Here is a 17696-nt window from a genome sequence, read left to right as displayed (position 1 = left end):
ATTGGCAGATTTTTAGGTGGAGATGTAGGCACCGTGCGATTTTAGGCATCTACACAGTTAGGCAGCAGCTGAACAGGGGTTTTGAGGATGTGACTGTTGGGCTTTCTGGATCTAGTCCTTAGTGTTTTAAATAGGCAAATTTTGGAAGCTTTTTTAAATCAGTTGTTGAAATTACTTTAATCTATAAGTGTTTTCCCCTTTACCTGCCAAGTTCAGTTCTTACCATCAGAAAGACAGGCCCCTTAACATTAAAGAATATAAAAATGAAAGATAATGAAATGAAGATAACTGAAGCATCATTTGCACCAAGTTCCAGGGGTGTTGGAAAAAATTTTATATAGTGGGGGTGCTGAGAGACATTGCACCAAACTGTAAACCCTGTATAAGATGGAAACCACTTCAAGACAGGGGGTGCAGTAGCACCCCCCGTACCCCTACTTCCAGTACCTATGCCAAGTTCACAGAAACATTATAAAGTTGAATTCCACAGTTCATGAATAAATGGAGGCCAATTGCAATTAACCCCGATTACAAAGGATTTTTATGCAAATTGCTAATTTACATAAATGAGACACATAACCAGCGAACTGTGAATTGCAACTGTCCTCAAATGCTGAAATTGTTAAAGTGTAGTTCCAAGCAACTTATTATGTTAAAAAATTTTAAAAATTGCATACTACAAAACAAATACTGTAAACCAGTTTGAGACCTTTAAGTGAAGATTTAAATGTAAAATATTAATATGTAGTGCAAGTTTTGCAGTACATTAGTGACTATGCAGCTTTCTTAATGGCAATCACTGCATCTTTGCAATTTCTACCTTATTAGCTGCAATCAACAGGAAAGTTTTGCTGTCTGTTCCAAGGGGCCTTCTGGAAATGGGGAGGAAAGTTTAGCAGAGAACGTTCAGCTCTGTAATTCATTCCTTATTACAATCCTCCAGAACCAAAATTTGGCAATTTTAAGATTTGGTTGAAGACACTTTTTAAAAAAAAACAAAAAAACAAACAAAACAAACAAACGAACTGTAGCTCTTCCTTAGTGTGCATTTGTATCTTCATCTACTGACCAAGACAGTTCGGGGCATGAGTGGGTTTAAGCTGTGTCCATTGCATGCAATACTTTTATGTTTTATTTTATGTACCCAGATCTCACAATAATGGGCAAAATATACATTTTAAAATTAAATACAAAGGTAAACAAAAAAAGCAAACATTTTTGTTTAGAGTTATTGCAAAGAACTGCTTGCTTTGTATTTACCTTCTAACACTAATAATAATTTCCTCAGAAAATTTAGTGCTTAATAACGTTCCAGCAAAAAATACAAAAACATACCCACATACCAGCTGTAATATATTTATTCCCACAAGAGTGTCATTAACATTTGTACATTTCACCTCATAACACCTGGAAATAGAGTCTCAGAGACCAGTTTGTTGTTACCAGATAAGAGTTAAATCACACAGAATCACTCAACCATCTCCACTAGGAGTTGGATTTACTTCCAACATACCAAACCTATGTGAATAACTCTCTAATTTCCTTTTCCAATTTAATAAATCTTCATCTAGTTTATTATGGGACTGGCCTGGTCTTTGGTGAGAGACCTAAAGCGCAGGTGACCTGGTGTCAGGAACTGGTCCTTCAGGATCAGAAGTAACCTGAATAATTTGCTGTGATTCTTGGTGTAATGGGCCATCTACCATAGAGATATGCTCACCTGGATGGCAAGACAGACTGGAGTACTGCAGGGGACCATCTGTGACTCTGTGTTAAGGCTGTTCAAGTGCCTATGGAGTTTGCACTTGGTTGGTGAAATTTAAGTTTAGAACTCACAACCAATTCATGGTTTGTGCCCTGGCTTTTAACAGTCTGTCCTGAGGTTGGTTCTTATGCTCTTGCATCACCATTGTATTGTGTAACACGCAGTAACGCTCCCATTATGGTTTGGTGTGATGTAGAGGCTTTATTGTCGCTCACTTGAGTAACCTGCATTATACAGCTATGGCTTCCCCATTCCAGAACAATGTGACTCCCCTACACTTGTGCCAATTACCTAGTATATATGCACTATATTATGTGACAGACACATACGTGCATCCTGTACTATATACTTATTGCAACACACACCACTACTTTCACATCTTTTAGAAAACTTAGTCATTCCTTCACATAACAGGTCAAATGAAATATATTGTTATTGTACTGCATTCTCTGGTGTGTGTGTATACTGTGTATATATACACACACACACACACACACACACACACACACCATAGCAAATAGCTGTTTTAGACTCTCTGGTAGTAGAAGGTATTTTGCTACTGGAGAGGCCTTCTTCCAGATATAAGATATAAAATTGTGCTCCCAACTTCTTGTTATCAGTAAAGTTCCCACAGAGACTTTTCTTTTTGGAGGGGGGTGGGAAATAGGAGTAGAGTTAACCTTAGTAACCAGGCCCAATTCCCTGAGGTTTTATATTGAAAACAATTCTTTGTTTCCTTCTTAAATTGTGTAGTAGTGTTGCTGGGTGCTACTAAACAGCTGCATGGTGAATAAAGGGGCTTCTATCTGCAAATATTTTGGGATCTTTCTGGGTAACAGATGCTATATAACAGGTTTCAGAGTAGCAGCCGTGTTAGTCTGTATTCACAAAAAGAAAAGGAGTACTTGTGGTACCTTAGAGACTAACCAATTTATTTGAGCATAAGCTTTCCTGAGCTACAGGAAAAGTATCTAGTACTATCTAGAAAAGTATGTTTAATGGATTCACAAAAAACATTTAACAAAACCAGAATATATTCAACTTACCAACTAATAGCCAAACAACATTGGAGTCGTGTTCTGTCAAAAAGTGTTCCAACTGTGTGATACTTGGGACAATACTGTCATTTTTTTTTTGTTCCATTGCTAGATTGCTGTTGTATCAGTGTCTAAAGGGCTGAAAGAGAAAGATTCCAAACTGAATAATATAGCACAGCAAAACTATCAAAAAGTTCCCACACAAAACTATGTTAAAGAACTCATAAGGGTTTAGCTCTCACATAAGCCAGAAGATAAGAGTTCACATTCATACTCTAACCCAGGGGTTCTCAAACGTCATTGCACCGTGACCCCCTTCTGATGACAAAAGTTACTACACGATTCCAGGAAGGGGGACGGAAGCCTTGGCTTCAGCACCAGATGCGGGGCCTGTGACCTGAGCCCCGCCACTAAGGGATGAAGTCCTCAGGCTTCACCCCAGACGGTGGGACTCGGGCTTCAGCTTTGGCCGCAGGCAATGGGGCTTGGGCTTCGGCCCTGGACAGTGGGGCTTGGTCTTGGGCTTTGGCCCCTGGCCCCATCAAGTCTAACATCAGCCCTGGCAACCCCATTAAAATGGGGTTGTGACCACTTTGGGGTCCCAGCTCACAGTTTGAGAACCACTGCTCTACCCTATACAAGGCAGACCAACCTCGTACAAGATTGTAGAGTTCCCCATATACCTACTTTCTGAGGATTGGGAAGATAACTGGCCAAGACTATTTCAAAAACTTTAGCATCAGAGCACCAAAATATTTTCCCTTTAACTTCATCGTGATTCCTAGCTACCTTTTCAGCCACTCTGGTGTCTGCTGAGGAGCCAATACTGAGTAATACAAAGTGCTTTTTCCTGCTACAATGAGTATACTTTGAGCACACTCCACCTCTGCCAAAATGGAAATGAACCAAGTCATGAATTGTGTTCTCCCACACAGGGTAGCAAGACTGAGGATCCATCTAGTAGCTAGCAAGCGTATAAGTGTACAAGTTACACCACAAAACGTTATCCTTCCACAATGTAAAGGCAACTAATATATACTACATTAGTTAACCCGCAACAAGGAAAGCATTACAAGAAAATGTGGATAAGAGAGACTGTACCTTTCACATTTACACACAGGAAACTCACTTCTACAAAGTGTTGCTTTCAGAGCAGATTTAAGTAACAGACAGTATGTTTCACAGGGATTAGTATACTCTCCAGGTGAATTTAAAAAAAAAAAAAATCTATTCGCTTTCAGCACTGTGCCTCAAGACACCAACTAAGCACTAAGGCATATAATAGCTCAGAAACATATTACATGACTTTTCTTTGAATTTCTTAAATTCATAATGCCAAACAGAAATGCACAGTTCAACTTTCAAAAAGGCAGGTGCACCAAAGTGTATGACCATCTGCACACCCATTCAGTGATTACTTTTCCATAGCAGGTGTACAACTGAACACCAAATGTTTTAAAAAAAGTCAAGCCTGTAATCCATAATTTTTTCAGGGAAGTTATGCCTGGCAGCCATGAAGACAAGACTTCTTCCCTCTCTTTTTTTCCCTCCCTTTCTAAAAATGTAATATGATAGAAGATGGCTTCATGCCTTTCCCTTCTCAGTCCCTCATTCCAACCCAGAAATTAGAGTCCTAGACTGGGACCCCAACCCTGAAGACCCCAGCTTGGTTTTCAGTTGCCAGGTGAGTGCACAGTTACATGTATGCAAAATTGCCCAATTTTGCTAGTCTACATCAAGCTCCAAAAGAGCAAGTATGTGAAGATTCAGGCACCTGTAATCAGGATCTGTATGCACACAAGCGGACATGCTCAGCTACCTGAAGGCTGAAAGATCTTGTTCCAGAGATTTTTCCCTTCCCAAGTCTCATCAACCCAAAGCCTCATGCACAAAACAACCTGGAAAGCTGTCCTAGAAAGCATCCCTTGAGAGGCACCAAGCGCTTCATAGCCATCACGCTTTGTGTGCATCAAGAGTTACCACCACGCACTAATGTGATAGGAAGTTTACAGCTCTTCCAACACTAGACCTCTCCCTACATAGAGGCCTGGTCATGGCGGCACCCTTAATACACAGGTGCAGAGAAGGAAAAGACAAAGTTTCCTCAGATATGTGCTCCTAGCAAGCTTATCATCTAGGAAGTTGGTTGGATGGTTGCCACAGAGGCTGCCCCACATTCCATGTGCTGGGGGAGAGAAATGCTTTGTCTTGACCCCTTTCTCATGGAAGGTGAAAAGGAACAAGGCAATGATTGCTAGTGGATGGACAAAAGAGCTAGTTCCTTAGATGGATGGATACACATGGGAGCATGGGCGGGAGCTGAGAGGAGATGCCATGGCAACATGGTCTAATACTTAGATCATCTATTCCAGTCCCTTAGACTAACTACATTTGCGCATAGAGAGATATATCGGGGGAAGAAGGGAGGAAAGACATCCCAGTGGGAGATTGCTTTATGTGTTATCTCCTTAGTATCTGCTCATGCTTTATTTTCCCTGAGTAGTGTCTTTCAGTGCTGCCTGGCATAAGCATTTCTTCTCTAGGACAACTTAATGTTTTCAGTACTGAAAGTCCTGCTGCCTTGAGAGGTAGGACAATCTTCACAGCATCCTGCGTTGGAAAGCTCCTGAATATGCAGACCAGAAAACATCAGAAAGAGCTCCATTAATGGGTTAAAAGCGATGACTTCTCCCCTGGGTTTTGTCTGTTGGCAATTAACATTTGAATCACCACTACCAATACTTGAAAGAAACACTTCCCAAACTGAAAAAGGATAAAACAAAAATGCCAAAATGTAAGGCATCGTGGTGTTTACTGCCTCAAAAAAAACCCACTGAGCTATAGAAATAATGCTACACCCCATCAGGATAGTACTTAGCTGCACTGTCTCCACCAGTAATTATCATCTAGAATATTGCCTCAGCTTTCTATCCAGCATACACCATAAACTCCAGGGGACAGGGACTGTGTGTCACAGTTCCTGAGTTAGTAGCACTTTTATCCCCTTTGTGGCCTCCTCAAGGATCACCCCTCTTAGGTCTCAATCCTCTAGCAGTCCCTTTTCTCAGGGAGCTAGACCTGGGTCTTAGGCTACAGGCTCCTGCAATTTACTGTGATTAACTCATGACGTCTGATTTTATGAAGCAAAGTACTATTTATTCAGAACAAAAGCATTACAGAGAAAACATATCATACAAACGAACAGCTTATATGCATGTCTAGCTTTCTAGTCACCCAACCTCCACATAGAGAAAACCTTGACAGGACTCAAGTACTTCAGACCCTCCTACAGGGCCTGTCCCTGGGCACAGACTCAGTCAGTTCTTGGATCAAGTGCAAGTGACCCTCTTCTTCAGATCAGGTCTGTCACTTTATGCAGTTTCAAGTATTTTGTATTCTTAGGCTTCTTGAACCAGGTCAAACCAGTATATACTATTTCCCTTGAAGGCGTAACTTCAAAAAAGACTTGATATTTACATTGTTACAGCATTAGGTATTTGCATTAATTATCCATCATTGATTTTACTTCCTGCAGGACATCCCTTTAACTCACCCACTGAGCCAGAAATATGATCACTAGCAAGCCATAAAGATACATATAACACTTATAAAGCTGATACAACAATCTTTGAATATTCCGTGTTTCACATCTGCCACACTGTCTTTTCCCTTTCTCCCTACAGAGACCAATGCAAACTGATGGCTTTCCAGGAAAACAGAATGCACCTATCCAAAAACTGCAAAGCTATTAGCGTTCCCACCAGTCACATGCTGGAAACATGGACCCAGTCACATGCTGGAAACATGGACCCATTACAACTAGTGTATCTGGAGAAGTTATTTACAATCAGGAAAATAGGTTATTTAAATGTGAGGTAACTGACACAAATAAAAGCCTAACACTTCTGGATATTACGTAGCACATTCCAATTTTTGAAATAAGAACTCTGAAGCTGAGAGAGCTTGAATTACATCTCAAAGTCAGAATCAATATTTCAGAGTTTCAAATTAGTTTTATAGCTACACAGTGCACCGTGACCATGTAATTAGGTGATGTTTCAAGAAAATCAGTGTAGAAATGAGATCTTTCACCTTTGTCAGAGACATCAAAGTCTGTCACAAAACCTAGACCATTCGTTACCTCCCAATCAATCTTCTTCCTAGGTAACATACGCACTCCATGTCTATAAGAATCAAGCGGAATATTAGTCATTCTGATTATTTTCAGTTTCACTAGTATGAAAAGACATGTTGACTGACAGAAAGGACAAGAAAGAATTAATCTAGAGGAAGAAGAAAAATCACTCACCAGAGCAAGCTTCTCAAGCAGTGGACATATTTAATGTTACTAGAGTACATGGCTCAACAATCAACCAAGATGAATACAAAACAAAAATAAAATATAATCTGTCAGGACTGAATGAATCTCTGGCCCTTTAAAACAGTATTACCAACATGAGAACATTGTTGCGCCTGGATTAGCAGTCTACTGGCTCATTCAGAGGACTGCAAGTCAGAATATCTATGTTCTGTTCATGGGTTTGTCACTGACATCATGTTAGATCTTAGGCTATTCACTTTACCTCTCTGTATCTCAAATTCTCCATCTGTCTATTGAGAATAAGCATATACCCATATCATACCTCAGAGGGTTGCTGAGTCTTAATTAACTCTTATTCAGCAGATTAAGATTCTCAGTTGGAAGATGTAAAAATATATTAATTATTATTATAAGGCAATCTACCTAGAAACGAATATATCTACATTTTAGCAGAACTCCAAAGAGGATGAGTATTGGGGATGCATGAGGTAGGAGAAAAATTTTGAGAAGGAAGGCTATTTAGTGATTAATATAGCTAAAGAGCATTTTGAGATTCAACAGGATCTCCTCCATATGTTCAGCCAGCCCTATCTTCCACTCATTACCCTTAAATATAATGCAGGCCAACAGTTTAGAAGCCTAAAACTCTTCAGAAGTAGCATCATTACTACCCTTCACGATACAGCCTGAGGCAACAGTCAACACTAAATATCAGATAATGTAATGTGAGTGCCTTATACAACATCTGCTGTGTTTTCATTTCATCTACTAGAACCATGTTTTAGTTAAGCTAACAGTTCAAAAAACACAAGTGCAAGGCTTTTTCCTGTTTCTACTGAAGTAGTGGATGCAAGTTCAACCTCTAACACAAGGATGGCCAACCTGAGCCTGAGAAGGAGCCAAACTTTACCAATGTACATTGCCAAAGAGCCACCGTAACACATCAGCAGCGCCTCAGCAGCTCCCCCACCCCCAGCGCCTCCCGCCCACCGGCAGGTCAGTGGATCAGTGCCTCCCTCTCCCTCTCCGCAACTCCCAATCGGCTGTTTCATGGTGTGCAGGAGGTTCGGGGGGGGGGGGGTGGGGGGGGAGTGAGGGCATGGCAAGCTCAGGGGAGGGGGTGGGAAGGGGTGGAGTGGGGACAGGGCCTGTGGCAGAGCAAGGGGTTGAGCAGTGAGCACCCCCCCGGCACACTGGAAAGTTGGCGCCTCTAGCTCCAGCCCTGGAGTCGGTGCCTATACAAGGAGCCGTATATTAACGTCTGAAGAGCCGCATGTGGCTCCAGGGCCACAGGTTGGCCACCCCTGCTCTAACACATTTCAATTATTTACTAAGAATCATCCATCAAGGGAAAAGTCAGCCCAATAACTGTAAAGTTATTTCATTACTATCTACGTTTAAGAACAACTAGTTAAATACTTTTTAATTACTTAAATTTTGTAGTTTTCTGGCATTACTTACCAAGACCTAAACTGTATGACCAATGTTAAATATAATTTAACACTCCTTTAGAGAAGTTGATTTTACAATGACTCACACTTTTCAGTTTTATTTAAAAATAAAGGGTATGTTTGGTCAGTTATAATACTTATTTTATGTAAACATGATTTGAAAGGAAGGTCCTTGCAGTAATCCAATGATGTAGGAAAGCTTAGCTTTTTTATTCAAATTAATAAAAGCTGTTCAAGTTTAAACACCTGTCAACCCTTGCAACCCCATATATTGCAGCAATGTGCTAAATTCACGAGAATTAGCAAATGAAAAGGGACTAAGCTGAGTAAAGAACGTAATGTATAATTAGTGAAAAAGTATGATAATGAAGAATTCAGTCTTTACAAAAAAATTCTTAATAATTTAGGTTAACTGTGATTTTACTAAATCCCTTTATATTGAAAAAGTTAAATAACTACCAAATGTTAAGCCAAGAAGAAAGTGCATGCAAAGCAAAAAGCACACTCCCCTATACTTTCACTTCCCACAAAAACTGCCTTCTTGCATGTTTTTACACTGTGCATTTATAATGGCCAATGCTCACAGGAAGCATCACCTAGTGGCTAGGGGGCCAGGCCTTTAGTTGCCAAGTCCTTACTTTTCTCCCCCGACCCCTTCCTGCGGAGTTCTCAGAGCAGGTCCTTCTCCCTGCCTTGTCAGCCCCCTTCTGAGCTGTCTGTCTCCCTTTTAAGATCACCTCCAGCTGGAGCATGCTCTGCAGGCGTGGCTGGCCAAGGTCATCTGGGCCCAGAGTTGCTCTTTAACCCCTTCAGATGTAGTGTGGGCTTTATACACCCCCTAACAGTCCCTGTATCAAGAAGGGCTATAACTTATTTTTAATTTCAATATTTTATCAAATTGAATATTTAAATATTTGCAAGGCATTCATTAAACTGAGACAAAGTGTGTCGTTTAGTCAGTGATTCAAGTTGCAAGACATGCACAACCACACTGCCTCAAGGGTTTGCTCTTAACAGGATTGTACCTCAAGGTACAGTGAGGAAGTGGACTGCACTGGCAGTACCATCCTTATGGTATTCAGAAAGTCCAAGACCTGTGTGGATTTTGAGAGCTTTACAGGTTCTGGAGACTAAACCCCTTTGCTCATTATGGTGAAGGACTCCCCGAAAGGTGAACTCTCTGCTTTCCTCTGCTCTGGCCCTCTCCTCTGGTTAATTTGACAGGAGAGCCCTATACAACATTTTGACTGCACTGATACAACTATCACCACAAAATCAGTATTTAATTTTTGATTACATATGCACCTACCATAATTCAGTCACTAAAGCTCAGTTCTAAAATCAACTTCACCAGCTCAAAACCATTTAAACCATCATCTTTAAACAAAGCTTCAGTAAAAAGATAGGTCCTGCAACATACCCTGATATTCAAACTGACTTTTCAGACTGATGGAGCAAAGCACGTTCCACAGTACAGGTTCTGACTAATCTAAGAAGATGGATCTTCCACCGTAACCCACCCCACCTGATTTCAACTGTCACGGTAAAACACAAAGATTGATTTTGGTATGGTTATAGAAAACACCTCTGACAGCCTATAAAAGGCACTCGGAACCACTGGTAGCCAGCTAAGTCCATAGAGCACAGATTTAATATGCTCTTCACAAAAAGCACTACCAGGTAAGAGGTAGCTTAAGCTTTGGAGTAATCTTCAAGGGTAGCCCCACATAAAGCGCTTTGCTATAAGCCAACCTGGAGATGACAGACTTAAGTAACTGACTGTGGCAAGGCCTGCATCCAAGAGAAAAAGGTAAGAATGAGATAATCTTGACTACTTTTGCTACCTAGGAATCCCAGAGCAGTGCACAATCCAAAAGGAACTGCAGGGTATGAACTTTAAAAAATTGTAAGTGTGTCTGTTAATATACGCTCTCTGAATTAAGAAAATGGACTCAAGAAATTTACTGCCCATGAACAATGGATAAATAGCCATTTGCAACGTGCGTCATGGACAAAACAAAGAGAGCAACTGCAACGCCGACAGACCCCAGTTGTTGGTGGGCAGGATCGAACCAGGGGCCTCTGAAGCTTAGTGCATGAGCTTCTACCGCATGAGCTAAAAGCCAACTGCCTGTTAGCTAAGGCTGTAGAGCAGACATATTTTATCTCTCTCTTTAAGTGGTCTCAATGTCATTAGATGGGACAGAACACCACACCCAGAAGGTGTGTGGGTTACATACTTCCCCTAGCTGAGGGAGCGCATCCTGAGCTTCAGAGTCTTCCCTGTTGAAAGCCGGGATGTAACACCAACAGAGCCCGGTCGTCAGCAGGCAGGATCAAATCTGGGACTTCTGGAGCTTAGTGCATGAGCCTCTACCACATGAGCTAAAAGCCAAATGGTTGTCGCTAAGGCTGTAGAGCAGATGTATGTTATCTCTCTCTCTCTCTCAGTAGTCTCAGTGCCACTAGATGGGACAGAACACTACACCCAGGAGGTGTGTGAGTTACACTATGTCCCGGTATCTGGTACAGACCAGGATTCCAGTCTTGGGGAATATGCTTGTGTTTTAGTTTTCCCCCCCCCATCTATAAATGGAAATAATTTGCCTGCCTACCATCCTTACAAGTATACACAGAGAATTCTATTTACATTGCCCATTAGTTAAAGGTCACAGAGCACTTTGAAAGGAAAGTGTAAAGTGTTGTAACATATGTTTGATATTTTCTTTAGCAAGTAGTAATATTTTGCAATTATATCAAGCCTTTCATCAGAAGATCTCGAAATACATTACAGACAGTAAACTTAGCCTTACAGCATCTGAGAGAGAGGGAGAAAGAACTGACCTGCCTCAAGTCACAGAGAAAGTTGACAGAGCTGGGAATAGAATCAATGAATTCCACTTCCTACTGCTGTAATCACTCGACCACATGCAGCCCTGTAAAAAACTGATCTACATTATTTATGTCTAGCGTTTTATACTTTAAAAACCTCAAAGAAAATAGTTTAAAAAACAAATCAGTGATTGGCCAAATATTTCTGTGTAGAACACATTCTAAAACAGCAATTAAATTCATCTCACCCAAGTCTGTCTTCCCAAAAAGTCTTTCTCCCAAAGACAAAACCTATGCACGTGTTCAAAAGCCTTTTACATATAAATCACCTCTACCTTGGATTACATTAATTAGATGTCATTAACAGGGAGGACTAGTACTACTCAATATTTGTAGTTATGTAGCAATATTTTTCTTGAGCTGTAATTTCAGTTGCCTTCCCTCCTTCCTCTCATGTTATTGGTCATAAACTTGCTTTTCTTCACAGGAAGAGCAATATTAAAAAGGCACAGCTAATGTTATCTCTTTTAGCTTTTGCCAACGTCATACTACTTTATTTCTTTAAGGACAGCTGCTAACAAGCAGTCTTACTTTCCCTTCTTTATAAGATTTTTGACACTCTCCAACAAAAATTAATGAATATGAAACCTAATACTATTGATAGGATAACATTTCATATAGTCATTGCAATAGTGGGTATTTTAAATAGCCTAACTTGGGAATCAACACTTGATTTACCCAGGTTTCCCCCCCCCCCCCCACCTACATTACCTATACTATCAGTTAACTATCCAATCAAGAGCCTCTGCTGGAAATTTAGAAAAACATGGGCTCAGTCTCACAAAGAGAAACAGCTACCAGTTTCTTTAATATCTCTTCTGATGGAGAATACGAAAAAAAAATCTGTTTTCAGAACTGATTCTGGGAGAAGACACTACATTATCTTCCCAGACAGGAGGGGAGAAAAGATCAGCAAACAATGAAATGGAAAGTCACAGACGATAAGCAAAAAAAAAATAATAATAATCATCGCTGGTTTTACCTTTGTTCCATTACAATGTCTTGGTAACAAATAGTGTCACAATGGCAAACCCAATTGCTCAATGGTATTATACTGTGCTACAAACCTTTCAGAATGGTACGAAAAATATTCTACAGTGCATTACAAATATTTTTAACTTTAAGACGAGAACTGCTACACAAATCATTTATAATAATTCCCCACACACACACAGTCTCCCTCTCCTGACTCTCCTACCAGTGGGATAAAGCTGTAGGATGAAATTATGGAAGACCTGTAGACATCCTACAAGGTCACCTGACTTAAGTATGCAACAAGTGCATGCAACAACTAATGTGCTGGTGGTGGAAATCTGGTACAGGAGCCAATTGGTTGCAGTATAAAGTTTTGTTTTGTTTTGAAAGTAAAATTTTGTGGCATGTGAAAAGCAAAAGAATATTTTTAATGGTGTAGGCCAATGGGAAAGTGCTGGCTCTAGTGTTGTCTGAGATTAACATTTTTAAGGAGTGCAGAATGCCTACTGAAGAAAGCAATGGTGTGGCCTTTTAAGAAACCATGAATTGACACTGACATGGACAACTTCTGTCAGATCTAATATTCCATTTTAAAATTGTGAATAAGATTACGGTGACAATTTTCAATACATAGATGACTCAGATCTCCTTGTTGCTTCTCCATGTGTACATAAACCAGGGTTTGGCATGGAGACTGAACTGGTTGTGCTAGTCAATGATCTGACAATGGACAAAGGTATTCCAATTGTCACGTGCCTTCAGTGTTAATAATGAGGTGGTGACTCGACTTCTACTTGTGCGTGACTTCAGTCTTCTCTTTGAGAGATAATACAAAGGGTAGCTGTGGGCAGCTGATCTGCTTCCCCAGGGCTCCCAACTGTAGAATGTTGCAGAGTTCCATTTTATCACCCCTTCCTATTTAATGCGTATATGTGACTATTAGAAGGATTAGTGACAAAGCACAGGATGAGGCGTTTTCCGTATGTAGATGATACCTAGCTTTCTTTTCTAGATGTCTTTCTTCTTGACTTACATGCTATGGTCAAGCATATCAACTAATAATGGAGCATGGATGGGAGCAAACCGACCAAAGCTCAATCTAAATAAGACTGAAGTAACAATGGTTGGCTGCAAAAGCACCTGAAGTAGATGGCACAGATAGAGAACAAACACCCTCAATCAAAGGAGTCATACTATTAATTTCCTGAGTTTACAACATAGGGATGATGTTAGCTCACAAGCAGCTTCTCGGCCATCATATTACAGCAGTGACCAAGACAATTTGTTCATCTGTGCTTGGCCAAAAAGGTAGAGATGTTTTCCAACTGATGCAGACATCACTACCATTATCCACATCTTTGACTCCTCAACATTAATCTACTGCAATATGAACTATATGGGGCTACACCAGACATGTTAAATACAGCTGCCAACTTAAGCAATATGTATCACTGGGAGCAGACCAGCACTGTTCCATGATTTACACTGGCTGCATACTGGTACCCTGGTGACATTTAAGATGTTGAGTATGATTTGTAAAACATTAACTGGCTTGAGACATACCTACCCAAGAGACTACCTCTCTCTGTGCATGATATTGTTCCCTCTGTGAATCGTTGGCAATCCCTCGATGTCAAGGCTGATCTCTTTTACAAGTTTTGTTTTTCATGGGTCCTTTGGTGACTGAAGAGTCAGATTCTTGAGCCACAGGCTCATTGGCAGACTTTGCAGGTGGTGCTGGAAGACACGATTGGGCCGTGATTGCTATGTGACCATTGTCTTTCCTTTCTCTTCTGGCATTTTTCTGTGACCATGGCAAAGCGATTTGTCTCAAAAGTGGATGTTCCCTCTCCGACAAATCTTCGCCAGTTCTCCCTGTCCTTCACTGCTGTCTCCCACTGTGCGGTGTCGATGCAACATCTCTTTATGTTTATCTTGAGGGTGTCTTTAAAGCCTTTCTTTTGGCCTCCTCGTTTCCTTTCTCCTTTGGTGAGTTGGGCACACAGCAGTTGTTTTGGTAAGCGTACATCACACATTCACACACAGTGCCCACTTAACCTCAGCTGGTGCTGAATAATCAGGGCCTCAACACTGAAGATGTTGGCTTCTGTGAGGACACTCACATTAGTGCAATGATCCTCCCACTTTATGTTGAGGATCTTCCGAAGAAAGTGCTGGCGTTCCAGGTTTTTCAGGTATTTTCTGTAGGTCACCCAAGTCTCACAGCCATAGAGGAGAGTTGGGATTACCGTCGCTTTGTAAACTAACAGTTTAGTATGTGTTCTGATGTTGTGATTGTTGAACACCTGGCAAGAGAGTCTGCCAAAGGCACGGCTGGCACAGCGAATTCTGTGCTGAATCTCAACATCTATGTCTGCCTTCCGTGAGAGATGGCTGCCAAGATAGGCAAAGTATTCTACATTTTCCAGATCTTCTTTGTCAATATAGATCTTCCTTGCTGGATCTGATGATTGACCGGGGACTAGCTGGTGGAGAACTTTTGTTTTGCCAATGTTCAGAGTTAGCCGTAGGCTTTTGTAAGTTTCAGAGAAGCAATTAAGGGCTGTTTGAAGATCCTCCTTTGAGTGTGCAACTGCAGCACAATCCTCTGCATGCTGGAGTTCAGTTATTGTTGCTGATATTACTTTAGTTCTGGCACAGAGACGAAAAAGGTTGAAGAGGTTGCTGTCAATCCGATATTGGAAGCCACTGCCCTGTGGTAGGCAGTCTTGGGTTAGTGTTTTTATAGCTGCTAAGAAAATGGAGAAAAGTGTGGGTGCCAGTACACAACCTTGTTTTACACCAATTCAGATGACAAAGGGCTCAGAGGTAGAGCCAGTGCATAGGATGGAGGCAGTCATCTGCTCATGGAGGAGTCTTACAATGGTGATAAATTTGCTTGGGCAACCAAACTTTGACATGATTTTTTACAGAGCCTCACCGTTGCCAGAGTAGAAGGCTTTGGTCAGCTCAATAAAAGCCATATACAGCTCCTGGTGTTGCTCTTGACATTTTTCCTGGATCTGCCTGGCTGTGAAAATCATGTCGGTGGTGCCTCGTGATGGTCTGAAGCTGCACTGGGACTCTGGAAGTACTTCCTCTGCAAGAGGGAGCAGGCAATTCAGTAAGATTCTAGCAAGAATCTTCCCAGTGATGGAGAGGAGGGCAATGCTTCAGTAAGTTGCCACAGTCGACCTTGTCTCCCTTTTTGAAAATGACGACAATTGTTAGCATTGCATAAGCTGACAGGGATTTCTTCGGTGCGCCAGATTTTGAAGAGCTGCAAGTGAAGCTTGTCAGTCAGGGGTTCTAACCCCACTTTCAGTACTTCAGCTGGTATGCCATCAGGACCTGGAATTTTATTGTTCTTCATTTGTTTAATTGCTATGCTCAGGTATTGGTGGGTTGGTAAGTTTCCCAGATTGGATGCTGAGTGATGGAGTTAATGGTTTCAGAGTAGCAGCCGTGTTAGTCTGTATCCGCAAAAAGAAAAGGAAGACTTGTGGCACCTTAGAGACTAAAATTTATTTGAGCATAAGCTTTCGTGAGCTACAGCTCACTTCATCGGATGCATTCAGTGGAAAATACAATGGGGAGATTTATATACATAGAGAACATGAAACAATGGGTGTTACCACACACACTGTAACAAGAGTGATCAGGAAAGGTGAACTATTACCAGCAGGAGAGCAGGGGGGGGAGGGGGACCTTCTGTAGTGATGATCAAGGTGGGCCTTTTTCAGCAGTTGACAAGAACGTCTGAGGAACGGGGGCGGAATAAACATGGGGAAATAGTTTTACTTTGTGTAATGACCCATCCACTCCCAGTCTCTATTCAAGCCTAAGTTAATTGTATCCAGTTTGCAAATTAATTCCAATTCAGCAGTCTCTCAGTGGAGGCTGTTTTTGAAGTTTTTTTGTTGAAGAATTGCCACTTTTAGGTCTGTAATCGAGTGACCAAAGAGATTGAAGTGTTCTCCGACTGGTTTTTGAATGTTATCATTCTTGACGTCTGATTTGTGTCCATCTATTCTTTTACGTAGAGACTGTCCGGTTTGGCCAATGTACATGGCAGAGGGGCACTGCTGGCACATGATGGCATATATCACATTGGTAGATGTGCAGGAGAATAAGCCTCTGACAGCGTGGCTGATGTGATTAGGCCCTATGATGGTGTCCCCTGAATAAATATGTGGACACAGTTGGCAACGGGCTTTGTTGCAAGGATAGGTTCCTGGGTTAGTGGTTCTGTTGTGTGGTTGCTGGTGAGTATTTGCTTCAGGTTGGGGGGCTGTCTGTAAGCAAGGACTGGCCTGTCTCCCAAGATCTGTGAGAGTGATGGGTCGTCCTTCAGAATAGGTTGTAGATCCTTGATGATGCGTTGGAGAGGTTTTAGCTGGGGGCTAAAGGTGATGGCTAGTGGCTCTCTGTTATTTTCTTTGTTGGGCCTGTCCTGTAGTAGGTGACTTCTGGGTACTCTTCTGGCTCTGTCAAATCAGTTTCTTCACTTCAGCAGGTGGGTATTGTAGTTGTAAGAACGCTTGATAGATGTTGATGGTGTTGTCAGTAACAGTCTATTCTGGATTTAGAAGCTTTTGGTTGTGTTCCTTCTAGCACTCTTTGATGGGTTCATTATTGTTAAGAAGGATACTACCATCTTCACATCTCAGAGGTGAGTCCACATGAGCTTGGTCTGTACATAGTCTGTCTCACAAAAAAAGCTCTGCATATCATGTCTGTCGGTGAATGTTTGGATTTCTTTTGCTTTGTCCTCCCACCATTTTGATTTCTTGGATCCTCCTTTGAACTTCACTTTTGAGCTGATAGAAAGAGCTCCTTTTCTGACAGGACAGTAGTTGGTTTTGCCAGTCGCAGAAAGCTTCTCTCTTCTGGTCCAAAAGAGCTGTAATCTCAATGTTGTTGTTATTGTTAAACCAGTCCCGATAGTAGTGGGTAGCAAGGCCAATGGAGTCCTCGCAAACCTCAGGGATGGTCTATTTTAGGGCTTCCCAGTCTTCGACACTTGTGCTATCATTTCCAGATATGCATATAGCCAGTTCACTGAAGAGTGTTTGGGCGTTCTCTTGGTGCACTGGGTGTATACTGGCATCCTGGTGACATTTAAGATGTTGAGTATGATTTACCAAACATTAACTCACTTGAAACATGCCTACCCAAGAGACTACTCTCTGTGTGTGATATTTCCTCTGTGAATGAAATAGGCCAGCATGTCCATTAGGAGCACCATGCTATGT

The 17696-nt window shown here is 41.4% G+C and overlaps 1 protein-coding gene across 1 annotated transcript in view; it reads right to left on the bottom strand.

The window, feature by feature from the left end:
- BLTP1 (bridge-like lipid transfer protein family member 1) overlaps positions 1-17696 on the bottom strand; it is a 228614-nt gene that overhangs the window by 198302 nt on the left and 12616 nt on the right. Inside the window, exon 2 of the mRNA XM_074950819.1 lies at positions 2812-2941. Coding sequence (XP_074806920.1) covers positions 2812-2908 — 97 coding nt within the window. The 5' untranslated portion in view covers positions 2909-2941. The remainder of the gene's footprint in view (positions 1-2811; positions 2942-17696) is intronic.

This window comes from Natator depressus, chromosome 4, assembly GCF_965152275.1.
Source record: "Natator depressus isolate rNatDep1 chromosome 4, rNatDep2.hap1, whole genome shotgun sequence".
In the NCBI taxonomy this organism is placed as follows: Eukaryota; Metazoa; Chordata; order Testudines; family Cheloniidae; genus Natator; species Natator depressus.
This window is presented reverse-complemented; position numbering and strand designations above follow the sequence as displayed.